Source organism: Danio rerio, chromosome 7, assembly GCF_052040795.2.
Source record: "Danio rerio strain M-AB ecotype USA chromosome 7, GRCz13ab, whole genome shotgun sequence".
NCBI lineage: Eukaryota > Metazoa > Chordata > Actinopteri > Cypriniformes > Danionidae > Danio > Danio rerio.
The window spans coordinates 26,840,714-26,856,657 of NC_141027.1; the positions used below are offsets into that span (position 1 = coordinate 26,840,714).

Below are 15,944 nucleotides of genomic sequence, written 5' to 3' on the forward strand. Positions count from 1 at the left end.
AAAGATATGCAATGTCCTGTCTGAATTATAATGGACCAGGAGCTGCAGAATTGTGTTTAATGCTGTATTTATATTGAATTTGTATGATTTATGAAAAAAAAATTCATACTTAGAATTTTTTGTCTTTTTACATTTCAAAGTGAAAACAAAATTATTCCGCTTTCCTTAAAACAAGCAAAAATCTCCTAATTTTCACTTATTTCTTTTGACAGTGAAAACTAGTATTTTTGCTTGGTCTAAGAATTTGTTGGATGTTTGGACCAGAAACAAGAAAAAACAGGAAAAGTAAGAAAAGCATTTTTTTTGCATTGTGATTATTCGATTTATAACCGAATGCAGTTAGACTCCCTTGTAAACCTTCAAATAGAGCTATCTAAAACATCATCTGAAACTGTATTCATATCCTAATATTTATTTACTGCAGAAAAATAAAATATCGCAATATCAGATTTTTCCAATATCGTGCAGCCCAAGAATGTCTTTGTTATTTTGATAATACTGTATTTAACTTTTTAAATTTAAATTTACTCATACTCTAATAAGACTATGACACTCATGCTTGATTTTATGCATTCTTTAAGTTCTTTTTTAATCCATTAATCTGAATAATTTACTTCTGACGTGCAGAACATGTGGAATAATATCAGGCCTAAGGAAGTCTATGATATCTGGACATTATTAAGTGGTATTTACTAAGAACACAAAATGTACTATAACTAATATGAATGTATTCAAAACAAGGAGATGACAGCAATGCATTTGTTGTGAGAATTTCTTGAGGGAACAAAATAAAGAGAACACTTTTATATTTGAGGGTCCATTTGAGTATTAGTATACTGTCTGCTCAATATCTGTTGATTTTGCTGCTAAACAGACATTTAACTGACTATAAGAAACTTTGCAAGTACATGTCAACTTACACTAACCCTAACTCCAACCTAACAGCCTACTTATAATCTAATGACATTAGATGCAATGTAACTTAAATTCAACAAATGGACCATCAAAATAAAGAGTGACCTATAATAAACAATAAAATCTGGCGTTTTCTGATATGGAATAAATTGAAAGAAATAATTGACGTATTTATCTGAAACTCTGACATTACAGCTAATTAAATCACATACTTTATGTTCAATGATCATACTGTGATTGTTATTCAGCTGTAATTAATTAATATTAGATTAATTGTGAAGCCTTTACACATCTGTTTAACTGTTTGTAACACAAATGTCAAATCAGCCATGGGTTACAGAGAATGGCCTGAAAAACAGAAAATATTCAGTGGCAGTGGCAGTTTTGTGTTGGGATGCATTGACAATGAAATTCAGGTCAGCGAAAATCTTGGATGTACAGTACTATGATGAAAACCAGGAACAGTAGTAATAGTTCTGGTTTTATTCACTCAATAACTCAGATTATACTGCTTTCAAAAAAACTTGACTTGATAATAGCTTAATTTTTAACTAGAAGCACAGCATAACCTTTTTTTAGCCTTGTATTTTTGGCTACAGTATTTCTCTTTCGGCTGAAAATGCCATTTTGTAACGATAATTTTCAGAGCCAGAAAATTCTGTGCATTCCTAGTTTTGTATGTTGTTAGTGCCAGAGGAGGATAACCAGAGTGGTTTGAGCCTATAGAAAGGCAATAAACACACCTCATCTTTATTAAAAGGAGACGAGCAGCAAATCCAGTGTTCACCATTTCCAGATGAGAAAAGCTCCTTGGACACGTATTTCTGTCGCATGCACTGTCATCCACACGTGAGTCCAGCTTCGCTCTCATAGGGGGAAAATGAAAACAAAACATTCACTGCAGCAAATTATAAAAGCAACACTGACGACCCATATCTCCAAACAATTCTTGTTCTCCCGCTTGACAACACAACGTGTCGTCTCTCTGCCGTCTGAACACTTTAACAGGTAAAAACAGTCTTCGAAGCTATCATGCTTATTAATGAAGTTGCACCGCATACCCAACAGAGCGCGCTGATCAGTTTGAACCAAGTCTTACACATGAATGAATGCAGCACATTCAGAGACGTCACAAGGTACTCTCAGGTACAGACGTCCAGTCTACATGCTGGAATACACGCTAAGATCTCATGGCCGTGACGCAGCTTAAAAAATTAATTTCAAACTGAAGGTACGAATTTGCTCGAAATAACGCAAAAACAACCAATTTTCACTTTTTAGTGAAATATATGTGTCCTAATGGTGTTTTTAGCAGTGTGAGACACATATATGACTGTCAACAGCTCAAAAAATGTGTTTTGGTGTTTCATTACCCTTTAAACACTTAAGCAGAAGACCACACTACCACATCTGTCGACCAAGAGCAGCAAACTGAGGCTATAGTTTATGCAAAAATTGGACAACAGAAGAAAAAAATGTTGTCTTGTATGATGAGACTTGATTTCTGCTGAGGCATTTGATTGTAGGGTCATAATTTGGTGCAACATGTTTATAGTTGTTGTTGGTGTAATAGTGTGTGGAGGTGTTTCTTCACACACTTTGGGACTCCTAGCAGCAATTGTGCATTATTAATACAACATACCTCAGTTTTGTTGCTGACATGAGAATCACTTTATAACCACAGCATTGCCATCTTGTGATGGTTATGTCCAGCAGAATAATGTCCCACGTCACAAAGCTCAAATCGTCTCAGACTGGTTTCTTTAACAGCACAATGTGTTCCATCACTTCTGTCAATTGGAGGAGTTTTGGCTTGCCACTGCCTTCTCTAGCTTGATTGGTTGGGCTCCTTTTCAGAATCAAATCTAAACCATCAATAGTTAAAATAGTCATTCATTCATTCATTCATTTTCTATTGGATTAGTCCCTGATTTAATAGGGGTCGCTACAGTGGAGTAAACCAATGGTTTAAAATAGTTTGAATGTAAAAGTCCAACCTCGTACAATCTAGGTGTACCTAATAAAGTGGCTGGTTAGGGTATTTTGACAGAATTCAGTCTCACCATGAATGCGCTGGTCAAAAGATGTCGGTACATTTTCTCTTTCGAAGTCTTTGTATATTGACATAAATTGAGTTCAACAGCTGGCCTACGAGTCAACTTCCCTATAGGGAAAGACCCTGGTGCTTTGAATGAATGGTCCATCCCTGGATATTTCTAAGTATCATTTATAATAGCTCACCACCCACACTGACTGAACCTCTGCAGTATAATGTGACTTCATACAGAAGGAATTGCCGAGTAGGTCATTGTTATTGAAATACCCAAGAGCTAGTGCGTAGTGCAGATCAGTGGACAAATTGGCTGTAAATGTGCTACATTTAGTAAATTTTAAGAGCATTGTGGGAGTGTTATGTCTGAAGGAATGAAGAGAAGAACTAAACGTGTGTTAAGTTCTCACAGTGCCTACGTAAATGAGAGTTTGTGTGATGAGGTTAGAAAGTACCCTCACATGTACAACTCTAGCATGAAAGAATACAACAATGTTTATGTGGGTTACACAGTAACTCGCTGTCAGAGATTGCAGATGTATGGACTCCTGCAAGAGTTCATTACTAGTTATTATTATTCTTATTATTAGTAAATTAAGTAAACTAGTTTAATTAAAATTGATTAAACATTGAAAGGGTGTGCATTTGACTGTTCATGTCAAAGTATATACCACACACATTCTACACTGTAAAAAATGATTGTGCCAATTAGACTTAAAAAAGAAAGAGTCACCTGAACTCATATACACTCACTGGCCACTTTATTAGGTACACCTTACTAGTACCTGATTGGACCCCCTTTTGCCTTCTAAACTGCTTTAATCTATTGTGGCATAGATTCAACAAGGTACTGGAAATATTTCTCCGAGATTTTGGTCCATATTGACATGAGAGCATCATGCAGTTGCTGCAGATTTGTTGGCTGCACATCCATGATGCAAATCTCCTTTTCCACCACATCTCAAAAGTGCTTTATTGGATTGAGCTCTGGTGACTGTGGAGGCCATTTGAGTACAGTGAACTCATTGTCATGTTCAAGAAACTAAGATATATTACTGGGGCCCACAGCTTTGCACAGTTCAGCTTTAAGCCTAATTTAACATACCTGATCAACCTAATTGACGTCCTTCAGGCTTGTTAGAAATCTACAGGTACGTGCAACATATAGCAACATAAAGCATCAGAGTAGATGGAACAGTAATTGGTGAACATTAATTTACCATTTATTGACAGTAGTTACTACATGTAATGGGTCAATCAAGTAAGTTACTATAAATTATTCTTTGCACTACACAATTTTTATATATAAATCCTACATGTTTACAGTAAAATACTGTTTCCTTTTCGTACAGCAAAACACTGGCAATTTTAGAGTTATTTACCGCGTAATCTACAGCAAGGGTTAACAGTGGAGTTAACTTTACTGCTTCAAACATTCATTCATCCATTTTCCCAGTACTGGGGAACATCCATACACACTCTTTCACACATATACACTACGGCCAGTTTAGTTTATTCAATTCACCTATAACGCACCCGGAAGAAAACCCACGTGAACACGGTGAGAACATGCAAACTTCACACAGAAATGCCAACTGACCCAGCCGGGACTTGAACCAGCGGCATTCTTGCTGTGAGGCGGCAGTGGTAAGCACTGAGCAACCGTGTTGCCTGCTTGAAACATCTGAGCTTTAAAAAGTACAAATATGTGCAAATAAATAAATAAATTAAATAAACACACTTTAAAATTATATTTGTATGTGTTTTGTAAACATGTAAAAATTGTTTAAGCAGGTTGACAATTTGGGCAGGTTTGGGATGACTTTGAATGTTTTAAACATGCATTTTTTTTTTTGTTTAATATTTAACAAAACCCATGTGTGCGTACCTACTCATTTTTAATTTTTGGCCATATTGGGAGGGTTTTAAACAGTTTGGGCTGTAAACATTCAAGTGCATTTTAGTGAATTTAACTTAATATTTTAAGGCAGCACGAAAACTTTTTTTATGTTGAAACAACAAGAACGTTTTTACAGTGTAGATTTGGCTTGAAGAATAATATCAAAAGGTGTTTAAACACCAGCAAATGATAGCATAAAAAGATATTACTTTTTCTTTCTACAACAAAAGTGGACAAATGATCCATGGTCTGGTTCTGTGTCCTGTCAGTGAGCTTCGGTTGATTATGGGACCTCAAGTACTGCAGAATAACTTTGTGCTCAGTTAGTGGATAGATATGGGTCATGACTGATTCCCTTTTCCCCTGCCATACTGGACCAGACTCCAGAGACTGAGAGCAGCCAGACTCCCTCAGTGCTGTTGCCATGTTCTTTGAAGGTACGGCACATAATTGTGTCCTTGGGGTATAGAGTCTGGCCTTCAGTGCTCCCTGTTAAAGCCTAAGACTTTCTCTGATACCTGTCATCTGAAACAGCAGAAACAAAGCTTTCCCAGAGCCTGTTCTGAATTGTACCTTATAGTGTTCAGAGGGAAGTAGTGTGGTGCAGTTGGGTTATTAGGACTTTTTTTTTCAACTTTTCTCACCTATTTCTCTTTTTTACTCTGAAGTTGATCTGACCAAGGACAAATTGTTCCCAGGAAAGCGGTAGCAAGACCTTACTTAAATGGTAAATATTTAGGCTTGCTTTAAAGTGCAGACTCTAGTTTAAAAAAGTGTTTGAGTGCATCAGATGACATTGAATGACATTCCAAGCACTCATCATATGATGTGTAGGCAAGGATGAACAAAAATACATTGAAATGTATTTTAAAATAAAATGCCAAATACCTCCATTTTAAGTGTATCAAAATAAACTACAAAATGCAGCAGCAACCAAATATATAAAAATAAAACAGTGTATTTTTGTATTTTGAAAATACTACAAAATACTTTTACAAGAGAGCATGAGTTTTTTGCAAACCTTCCAAATCCCTTCTTTGCACCACATTCACCTCTACTGTACATGAGGAGGTATTCATAAAAATGTAACTTGTGTTTGTCTTTGATTTTTGTAGAGTTTGTACAAATTTCACACAGAAAGTCCTGCCTTAAAGATTAATCACTGTAAAACCATTAAATGCAGATAATGAGTTGGAATATAGTACTATCTCTCTCTATATCTCTTTTTTTTGTGAATATTACCACCATCTCTAAACAGTCTTATATTATAAAAGAGTGATATATGTAAAGTTTATTCAAAATTTTGTTCACATAATTTGTTTAATAAATTTAGTTTTTTTTGTTGTTGTTTTTTTTTTGCAATTAAAATATTCAAGTCTCTGAATTTCGTGATTTTCTGAAATCTACTAAAATCTCCAGTTTTAGTCATTTCCATAAATCATGTTTTTTTTTTGCCATTGTACACTTTAATACACAATATAAAACATGATGTCTGTTTTTACTGTCTTATCCTGAGTTGAAAGTTTTTGACCAGTATGTAGACTGGAGAATTAGTAAATATTTTTGTCTCATACTGATTAACTATGTCTAAGTTTGTAATTAAAAACAAATAAAGAGCACCTGCAGATGACTTGCTCCCGAATCTACCCATGCTATATATCTGTTACTTTCTTTTATATGTGATGCATATTTTTTTATCAATACTCCAAGCATTGATTACTTTTATTAATATTAACCTATTCTCTAATCAGATCTCAAGCCTTGGAAATTAATTGAGAAAACACCACTATTAAAGGCCAGATTTTTATGATGTCATCATCATGTAGACTTCTTAAGTATTTTACAGTATTTTAAAAATACTAAAATACAAGACACTAAAGCATTTTGATACAAAATATTAACCCATTTTCATAAACCCTATCAAATACAAAGTACAAAATACTATTTTGTATTTAAAATACATATTTGAAAAACATCTACTATCATAAATACTGCCTATCCCTGTGTGTTGGGTGCTGGTATTTTCCTCTATAGATGTGATGATAACAACAGCACTTGGTGAAAATGTGAAATATTAGAGGTGTTAGTTGACCTTGAGTGCTGTTGTTTTTGTAATCTAAATGCATCCAAATGTTGTGGTTCAAATAAATCCTAATTAAAATATGAATATTAATGAAATACTTGAATGGAATTGACAAGGCAACATGCTAGCCTGAATTGTCTAGTGCTGAAATCGAAAACTGGAATAAAAAATATCAATACTATACAGATACATATAAAATGCTCAATATGAAATTACTAAAAAATGAAAAATTAAATGGAAATTAATGGAGTGTAATAAAATATGATTCAAAATAGGGCAGCATGGTGGCTTAGTGGTTTGAGTCCCGGCTGGGCCAGGTGGCATTTTTGTGTTCTCCCCTTGTTTGCGTAGGTTTCCTCTGGGTGCTCCAGTCCCCACAGTCCAAAGACATGCGCTATAGGTGAAACAAAAATTGGCTGTAGTGTATAAACGGGTGTGTGAATGCAGGAGTGTATACTGTAGGTGTTTCCCAGTACTGGGTCGTGGCTGAAAAGTAAAACATATGCTGGAATAGTTGGTGGTTGGTGGAGCCCTGATAAATAAGGGACTAAGCCAATAGTCTTAAACTCAAATAGTCTCTAGTAGTCTTGAACACCTTGATTAGTGTGATCAGCTGTGTTTGATGAGGGTTAGAGTAAAACTGTGCAGAGCTGCGGCTCTCCAGGAATCAAGTTTGAGACCTATAGATTAAGTCAAAGGAAAATTAATAAAAGTATAATTCAAAATATCAGGAATATGTATATATATATATATAGGTGTGCAGTAATTTTCAGGGAAATGCACAGTTAAATTTCTGACCGGTCATGAACCACATTATGCCGAGTTCAGACTGCATGATTTTCAAAGTAATCGTGTCACAGATCTTTTCACACTGCATGACTATCTGGGCTAGCGTTTCGTCGCTGCTTTGTTTACACTGCAAGATGGATAGGCGACAGGGACTTTCACATTGCATGACTTTACTATAGGAAGAATCGCCGACAACTTCATCCAAACTCTGTCTCACAGCCAAAAACATGTAGTATATCTTTTGTTATTAACTACATAATGAAAAAGAAGCCTTTAATGGGGTAGAACATGTACATGTTTGCTCACCTGGGTTTAAAGGGAATTAGCCATTTCTCCTCAACGTTGATAATAAACAAATTTCTTTCTTTATGAAACGTCAAACAAACACGGTTGCTCCTGAGTCCTGTCAAACCTCCACTAGTTTTTCCTCCATTTCGTGGGTCCAAATAAACCAAAAAAGAGCGCTTTTAACTTCTCCCCCAGCCTCCCGCTGGCCTGCAGCTGGTACGCACACACGCACACACAAGTGAAAGCTGCTCTCTCATTGGCTGTAGGCGATGGCTGACGTTATTTTCAGTCAAAACTCAATTCACACGGCATGATTTGAATCGCCGACAGCTCCAGATATTTAGCATGCCAAATATCTCACAGGCATCGGCGACTCATCTGCGATTCTCTCAGATTGCGTCTTTGAAAGTTCATACTGTGTGATTGTTACTCACATGCACGAGCAGAGATTTGCCTGTGATTTCAGGCATTTGTCGGCGATTTCTCAAAAGCTGTCGTCGAGCCAAAATCGCGGCTAAATTCACGAAGTCTGAACTAGGCATTACAGTTACATCAGTTATATCACTATGCCCATTGTCAGTTATTCTTCACATAAAATAATAATGGTCCTGAGAGTATTAGGAAGCAGCCTGTGGCTTGCCCTCTGTTGTAGATGATTCATCTTTCATCTCTCTGATTTAGCTCTACTGTCTAAAAGTTCCTTGCAACCCCTTCGCTCATTTTGTCACATTATTTTAGGACTGATTATGTCATACAATTAGACAGGTCCTATATTTCATAAGCGATCAAAAAACCCTTAATTTTACAAAGAAACATCACACCTACATACTCTTATTCATACTCATCCTCTTTCTGATATGAGCACACCTCAGCACAATGACATCTATTTCACATAAATGATACACATTTTCTCTAACCAAACTATAATCCATAAGATGACTGTAGTAAAATGCACGTTATATAAGGTAGTTGTATACCTACGCAGATGTGACCTGTAAAACACATAAACAGCCACTCTCCAGTCGAGCTGACATCCTTCCGCCCATTTGAGCAGAATCAAAACAGTCAAATTCACTCTTATTGTATTACGCTTTAAATTGCCTTTGTAGCCCTTATGACAGCTGGAAACAAGGCTTGGTAATGAGTGCTGGTTTGTTTATCGCTACAGTGATGAGTTAGTCATCGCACTGTGCTCCAGCCATGGTGAAGTTAATGTGCCGCTCTTTCTCAATCATCATTTCTCACAGTTTGTGAAGCGTGGCAGGCTGTGGAGTCGGCAGAATTGAACGGCTCCTGGAGGATGTAACTCCGCTGCGCAACAGCTGGAAAGTTATTACTGGGGGGAGTGGAGGTAATGTAAGGGAAAAAATGTGTGGTTTGAAATTTTCTTAAAGAGCCCTTTAGTTCATTAAAACGGGTCATATTATGGTTTTGGGGGTCTATTTATTTACTTGACATGGACATCATAGTTACACTGGACAACCAAATGCATTTGGAGGCTTGACAAAATTGACAAAATGGAAATATAATAAATACATATACACAACATTATAATTTTTACTAATAAATTACTGAAGGCAAAAGCAAAGGCGACATCAAACAACAAACTAATAGTAGACGATTTGTGCAAACACTGCTGTTTTGTTTTTAACCACTTTTTAAGAACACTACTAAAAATATTTGTTACTTTCTGATTTTAGGCTAACATGTAAATCCTTCCACAGTTTGGCTCCTTTTTACAAAGAAGACAGATTGACTAAAGGAGGTCTTACACTTTGGCACTAGAGAGTCACCATTAGCAGTTGCCGGTGTAATTCTGTGAGAGGTTTGATGCCTATACTGATTAGATCAGAAAACAGGATTGTAACATGATTATTTAAACATTTAGATAACAATTTAAGATAATAAAATTTATTACAACTATCAAAACGAAAAAGGTTATGTTTACATAAACCTTCACAAGGATGCCATGACATAGGCTTTAAGTCCATATTTTTAACTGCTTGTTTATATATTGAGTCAATAGGCTTCAATGTAGTTAAAGAAGCTTGTGACCAAGATGTAATGCAATATGTCAAGTGAGAGAATATCATGGTGTGGATGTATAATTTTGCTGTTTTATATGTTAAAAATCTTCTAATAAAACCATAACAGTTTCTTACTTAACTTTACTTAACTTAACTTCCTTACTTTAAGTTAAATCAAACTTTAAATTAATGTCTAGAGTTATGCCAAGATACTTAAATTCATTCAGCGTCTACAACAACAGTTCATTGGGTCTAGACTAGACTGTTAGGTTGGGGTTAGGGTTAGTGTAAGTTGACATGTACTTGCATGTAAGTCTCTTATAATTAGGCAAATGTCTGTTTAGCAGCAGTATCAACGGATATTAAGCAGACAGTCTATTAATAGTCAAATGGACCATCACAATAAAGTGTTAACGTTCATTGTCTTATAATATTCATTTATTTTTATCTAATTATTCCAACAACTCCCATATGATTTATTCATTGATTCATTTGTTCCCAAACCCCTCCTTAGCGTGATGCTAATCTGTGCTGATTGGTCCGATGACTCAGTCTGTTGTAATTGGTCGACTGCGTTCAGTGCGATACAGATGCTGCTTCGCAATTCGCATACTTCTACTACACAAAAAAGTATGTAGTTTTTGGCGAACTAATAATATATACTTTTGAGTGTGTAACAGAAGAGTATTCAAGCTGTTCTATTAACTATTAACAAGTGTTGCTTAGTTAAGAGCCCTGTCAATCATCAGCACATCCTCCACATTTCTGTTGTATTTAATTTCCTACCTTATTAAAAGAAGCAGCAGCAGGGTAATCTGCCATTCATGATTCTTTCATGCAGAGAACTCTCCTCAGGTCTTTGGATAATCATGCATTCATACGTTAATGTGCTTATATAAGTTCAGAATTGTTGTTGCAGATGAAATATAACATAGAAAACACAATTGAAATATTTTCCAGTGGGCTAGATGTTAATTAACAGTCATACAATCATCTTTACCAAAGCCTCTCTACTTGACAGTTGGTCTCACGTGTCCATCAAGTATGTAGTTTATTTACACTTTTCACCCATGTTTGTAGTTCTAATCGAATTCATGTCCAACATGCAATGTACTGTGGGTAATATCAGCGGTTAGAGCAGGGCTATTCAATTAGTTTGTCATGGGGACTGGTTCATGAAAAGCATCCCAAACGAAGGGCCGGAGAGATAGGACTTGCTATACTGTATGAGTGATAACACAACTGCATATAAGAGCCCATTTGCTTTATTTTTCATGAAGACACCCATGTTGGCTTTTTCTACATTAAAATGTTAATATGTTGTATTTTGAAACTACATAATATCATTGCATTATACAATAGATTTTTTTTTTTTTTTTACAAGAGCACAACAAAAGCAGTGCATTGCTGAAGTAGGCTTCGTCTACATTCAGACACATTCATATGTTATTTTTTGAACTGCAAAACAATTATGGATGCAACAATTTTAGATTTTGGTTGTGCTATTATATAGTCTGAAGAATAATCATGCTTTCACAGTTATCACGTCTAATGTAAATTCAAGTTTTATATTAGGTAAGTAGCTATTTAGATTAACTGTTGTTGCCATCTGCGTTCATGCGTACATAATCAATTTTAATAATAATTAATCTAACATAATATATAATACTTGGAACTTTAAACTAGCGCAAAGTTGGCAACTTGGCACAACTTTGTTTAATTGCAGCAGTTTCATTTTGTTCTATAAAACAGAAATGCGGCTTAGAGAAGCCTTTACGATTAATTAACTGTGACGAATAAAAGCACAGTTAATAGTGAAATCGGACTGGAAGTAGTAAACCATCCGGGAACCTTTGACATACTCTTTTCAACATAAAATTATTTGGGACACACTAATTCTATTTTCAAATACTATTTAGGATGGATAGTATCCTTCTGAAAATGTACCCCTATATAAATTTTTGGAGATCGCAAATTAAGCAGCCAGAGCTATGTATGGCTTTAAAATAAATGTTATGAGGCAGTATGATGCCATTGTTTTTCACGCTTACCAGCTGACTACCAGCTACCAGTGCCTACCTCTGTATGAACGGCTTTCCTGCTGTTACCAGTTTGTCCAGTGGCTCGCTGTGTACGTCAGCAGACCTGAGACGCAGAGAGAAATTGATCATGATGACAAGGTTTGAGTCTGGTGAAGAATGGTTCCAAAAAGCAGATAAGACAAAAACAAAAGCCAAAAAATTTAATAAAAGAGTAAACAACAGGGTGAAAATGTGGTAAAATCTAAAAATGTGGTTGGTAGTCTTTAGGGAAGTGGGTGGGCGGGTCAATCTGTACTTTTGAGGACACTATCAGCTGGGTTTAGGGAAGGAGGAGGGTGGGTCGGTTGATCGGTCACTTAGTCAGTTGACCGCGCCCTCTAGTGGATTTACACAAGACGGGCTGGTGAGAATGGCCAAAACTGCAAAAAAATGTAGCTCCTGGGACGTATTTCGCACTCTCCAGAAATATATATATAGGGGTACATAATCACTCAGAATGAGCCTGGGTTGCGTTTAGAAATAGTCACTTTGTTGTCTTTTATAAAGGTGTATATCTCATCTCTGTGTGACACATGGGCAGTAAATTTGGTGACATGCTTGGCGCGAAGTTCAGGGCAAGGTGATGAAGCTGTTGTCTGAAACTGATTTTATTTATCTTTGGAAAAATTTTTACTAATATAGAATTTGAATTTTACATTTTCAATGAATTTTTTAGGACATGTAAAAAAACTGCAAATAGGTACTGAAAAACAAACAGTCAACACCTGAGAGGAATTGTGCTGAGTAAAGTGTTGTATAGGAAAATAATACTAAAAATCAGTATCTGTATGTGTAAGATGAAGGTGGTAAGTGTTGAGGAATTAGTTTATAAACAGTTTTTTATTTAAGTTATTCTGCTAGGTTACACTACAAAATCTACATTCATGGCCTTTACTACAATAAACATAAACTAGATGAAAATCAGCATGTATTTCTTGTTTTGTTACACTTTATTAAATGTGTTACTTTTACTATTATTTATCGTCAATATTTTGTAGTATATACAGTATATCAGGTTGAAAATCACACACAAAATTGTATTAAAAAAGTATTTGTTCATATATTTTCAGGTTTTGTTCAAATCAGCAACAGAAATCTCTCAGGCCGACGTACTTAAGCTTTATATTTTGCCACCTCTTTCTTGTTCTTTAGAGCGTTTGGCTTTACCACACTTTTGATGTGATCTGGTCGGCTCTGCACACCTCAGACCGTTTCCTGCAATGTTTTATTGGTACTCCATTTTCCTCTCTGTTTGTTGCCATGGAAACGGATGAACATTTTAGTCCCTTAGCGTCGTGCCCTATACGAACTCTCCAGTACGGCTAATCTGCTCTCCATGCTCTGTGCTCCGAGGGTACAGGCTGACAAAGAGTTTTCCACAGTGCATTAAGTGCTCAGGACACAAGAGCCTTAGTGTATTGTTTTAGTAGTGTGGCCTCCTAGCTGATTATCAAAGCTTTAATGATATTCTGCGTCTCGGAAGAGTTAGAAAGCATCTTCAAGCTTGAAGGTTAAACCGATTGCAAGGGTCTCTTTTTTGTTTATGTTTGCCACCAATGATCTCAAGGTCAGATTGTTAGCTTACAGTCTTAGTTGGAAGTTCTTGTTGCAGAAGGGATCCAGGCTGAAGCACTAAAATGATGTATAGATGCTGATGTTTTAAAGGGATTGGAGAAAGTAATTCCACGGCATTTGTGATTCTCATATGAAAGTATATGCCCTATAATGACTGTCTTTATTTTATGCACATTTATCCACAGTCGCAGAGAAGAAGTGTGGAGCAGATTTCAGAAAAGGCAACAGCTGGAAGGGAGAGACATTTACAGGTACATATGGTATGGTGATTTTTGATCATTTTTAATCATGCATCAAAATCTGATGGCTCTTGTCACTAAGGTCAGCATGAAAATTCACACGTTCCCTTTTGAAAACTGAAACCCAGGCTCATTCTGAAAACGTACCGCTATATAAATTTCTCTCAAATATGTCCCAGGAGCTACTTTTTTGCAAATTTTTTTTCGTGAATCCACTAGAGGCTGCTGTGTATGTTTTTTAAGATGTTCTCTCATGAGTGCCATTCGCGCCTGCTGTTCTCATGTAAATCCACTGGTTGACCGATCGACTGACCCACCCTCCTCCTTTCCTAAACCCAACCAATAGTGTTTTCAAAAGCATCTATTGACCAGCATCTATCCACTTCCCTAAACTAAACTGACAGTTTTAAAAAGCAATCCAGGAAAAGAAAAGCCCTCGCCTGATTTTTACCCCGTTTTCAGATTTTAACACATTTTCACCCTTTTGTTTAATTGTTTTTTTTATTTTTAGCTATTGCTTTAGTCTTACCTTCTTTTTAAACCCTGTCTTCGTGGTCTACTCCACTCTGCATCTCAAGTCTGTCAACATACATGGCAAGCTACTGAACAAACTTGTAACAGCGGTAGTGGTAAGCGGTCAGCTGGTAAACACAAAAGGAAAAGTGTCAAACCACCCTGTAGACAAAATGCAGCCGTATACTTCTGGCTACATAATTCACGATTTCTAGAAATGTATATGGGGTGCGTTTTCAGAATGAGCCTATGTTGGAAAACTGGGAATGCAGCCTACAACCACTAACACCACAACCATCTACCCACTCATCTTTTAATAAAACCCTATTCATTCATTGGTTGCTATTTTTATCCTTGTCCACATGTTCCCCAATATAATTTAGTACACTTTCCATCTCCCTAAAGCATTTCTTGGAAAAAAAAAATCAATAGTTTGTCTCTAATGCTTGTCAAGTCGTATTGACGTGTGATGGTCAATGCTCCTCCTGATCTTTCAAAACAGTCGGCATGAAACAGAAAATTGTGATGGTCTCATTAGAGTGAAATGGCTTTTTGAATGAGAAAACATGTAAGATGGAGTTTGATTTATTGTTTTTTTTTTGTTTGTTTTGGAATTGATTGGATCCTTAAGGTTTCATAATTGCAATCCATTTTTTTGTGAGTGACAGCTTGATGGATTGGAATGATGATGACTAAAATTTGTTGTTTGGTTACTTTAAAACAGTACATGTGCTGTTTTACCCACTTATTAATGTATTTTAGGATCTGACTGTTCTATAATAATGTTTTTTTCTAGTAATAAATAAGCATTATGTGCAAAGAAGTGTCAGTGCCTTTAGCCCACTAGATCTCAAATTTTTGTTAAATTTTTTTTTTCAGTTTATTAAAAAAAGATATTTTTTAGCATGTTAACAAAACTATAAACTAAATAAATCAAAATAAAGTAACTAAATAATACACCTATAAACTAAAATTCTAGCATTTTAAATGTGCAGTATGTAAGTTTGACACCCAGCGGTTGAACTAGGTATTGTAGTCCTGGATAAAAACAAATGCAAGCACAGGGTGCCAGATTGAGGACACGAGCGAGTGATTTAAATCCTGTTCTAAATAAAAGCAAAGGCACCCGATAGAAAGAATATTTTCCATATTAAAACTTGTTTTTGTTCTAAACAACACTTCGAATTGATATATTAGAAACGGCTTCTATTTCTTACAGGTGAACAACAGAAAAATGACAATGATCTCCTCAGAAACACCTCGTGAGTTTTATTCAATGTTAAATGCTAATAATGTGTGTTTGAATGCTATTTTACATAACATTTATTGCCATACTACTGAAAATAGCAGCAGAGAGTTCACCTCAGATATTGAAAATAAAATAAATCGTCTGAAATTGAACTTTAGACTTAAAACCAACACATAACAGTGATTTAGCATGTACATTTAATAATGTTAAAGAGGGTTATTATGTATTAATCGGA

General features: G+C 35.7%; 1 protein-coding gene across 9 annotated transcripts in view; it reads left to right on the top strand.

Annotated features, from left to right (window-relative positions):
- tspan18a (tetraspanin 18a) overlaps positions 1-15,944 on the top strand; it is a 58,066-nt gene that overhangs the window by 13,439 nt on the left and 28,683 nt on the right. For 6 of the 9 annotated variants that reach the window (XM_087259112.1, XM_087259107.1, XM_087259109.1 and 3 more), the window contains one exon: positions 13,894-13,959. The exons of 1 other annotated variant lie outside the window; for it this stretch is intronic. Coding sequence is in view for 2 of the 8 variants with exons in the window: in XM_087259108.1 (XP_087115234.1) it covers positions 13,966-13,968 (3 nt within the window). In the remaining 6 variants the exon portion in view is untranslated. Of the gene's footprint in view, positions 1-13,893; positions 13,969-15,944 lie in introns of all 9 variants that reach the window. 2 more of the 9 variants (XM_087259108.1, NM_001002734.4) reach the window with 1 other exon arrangement.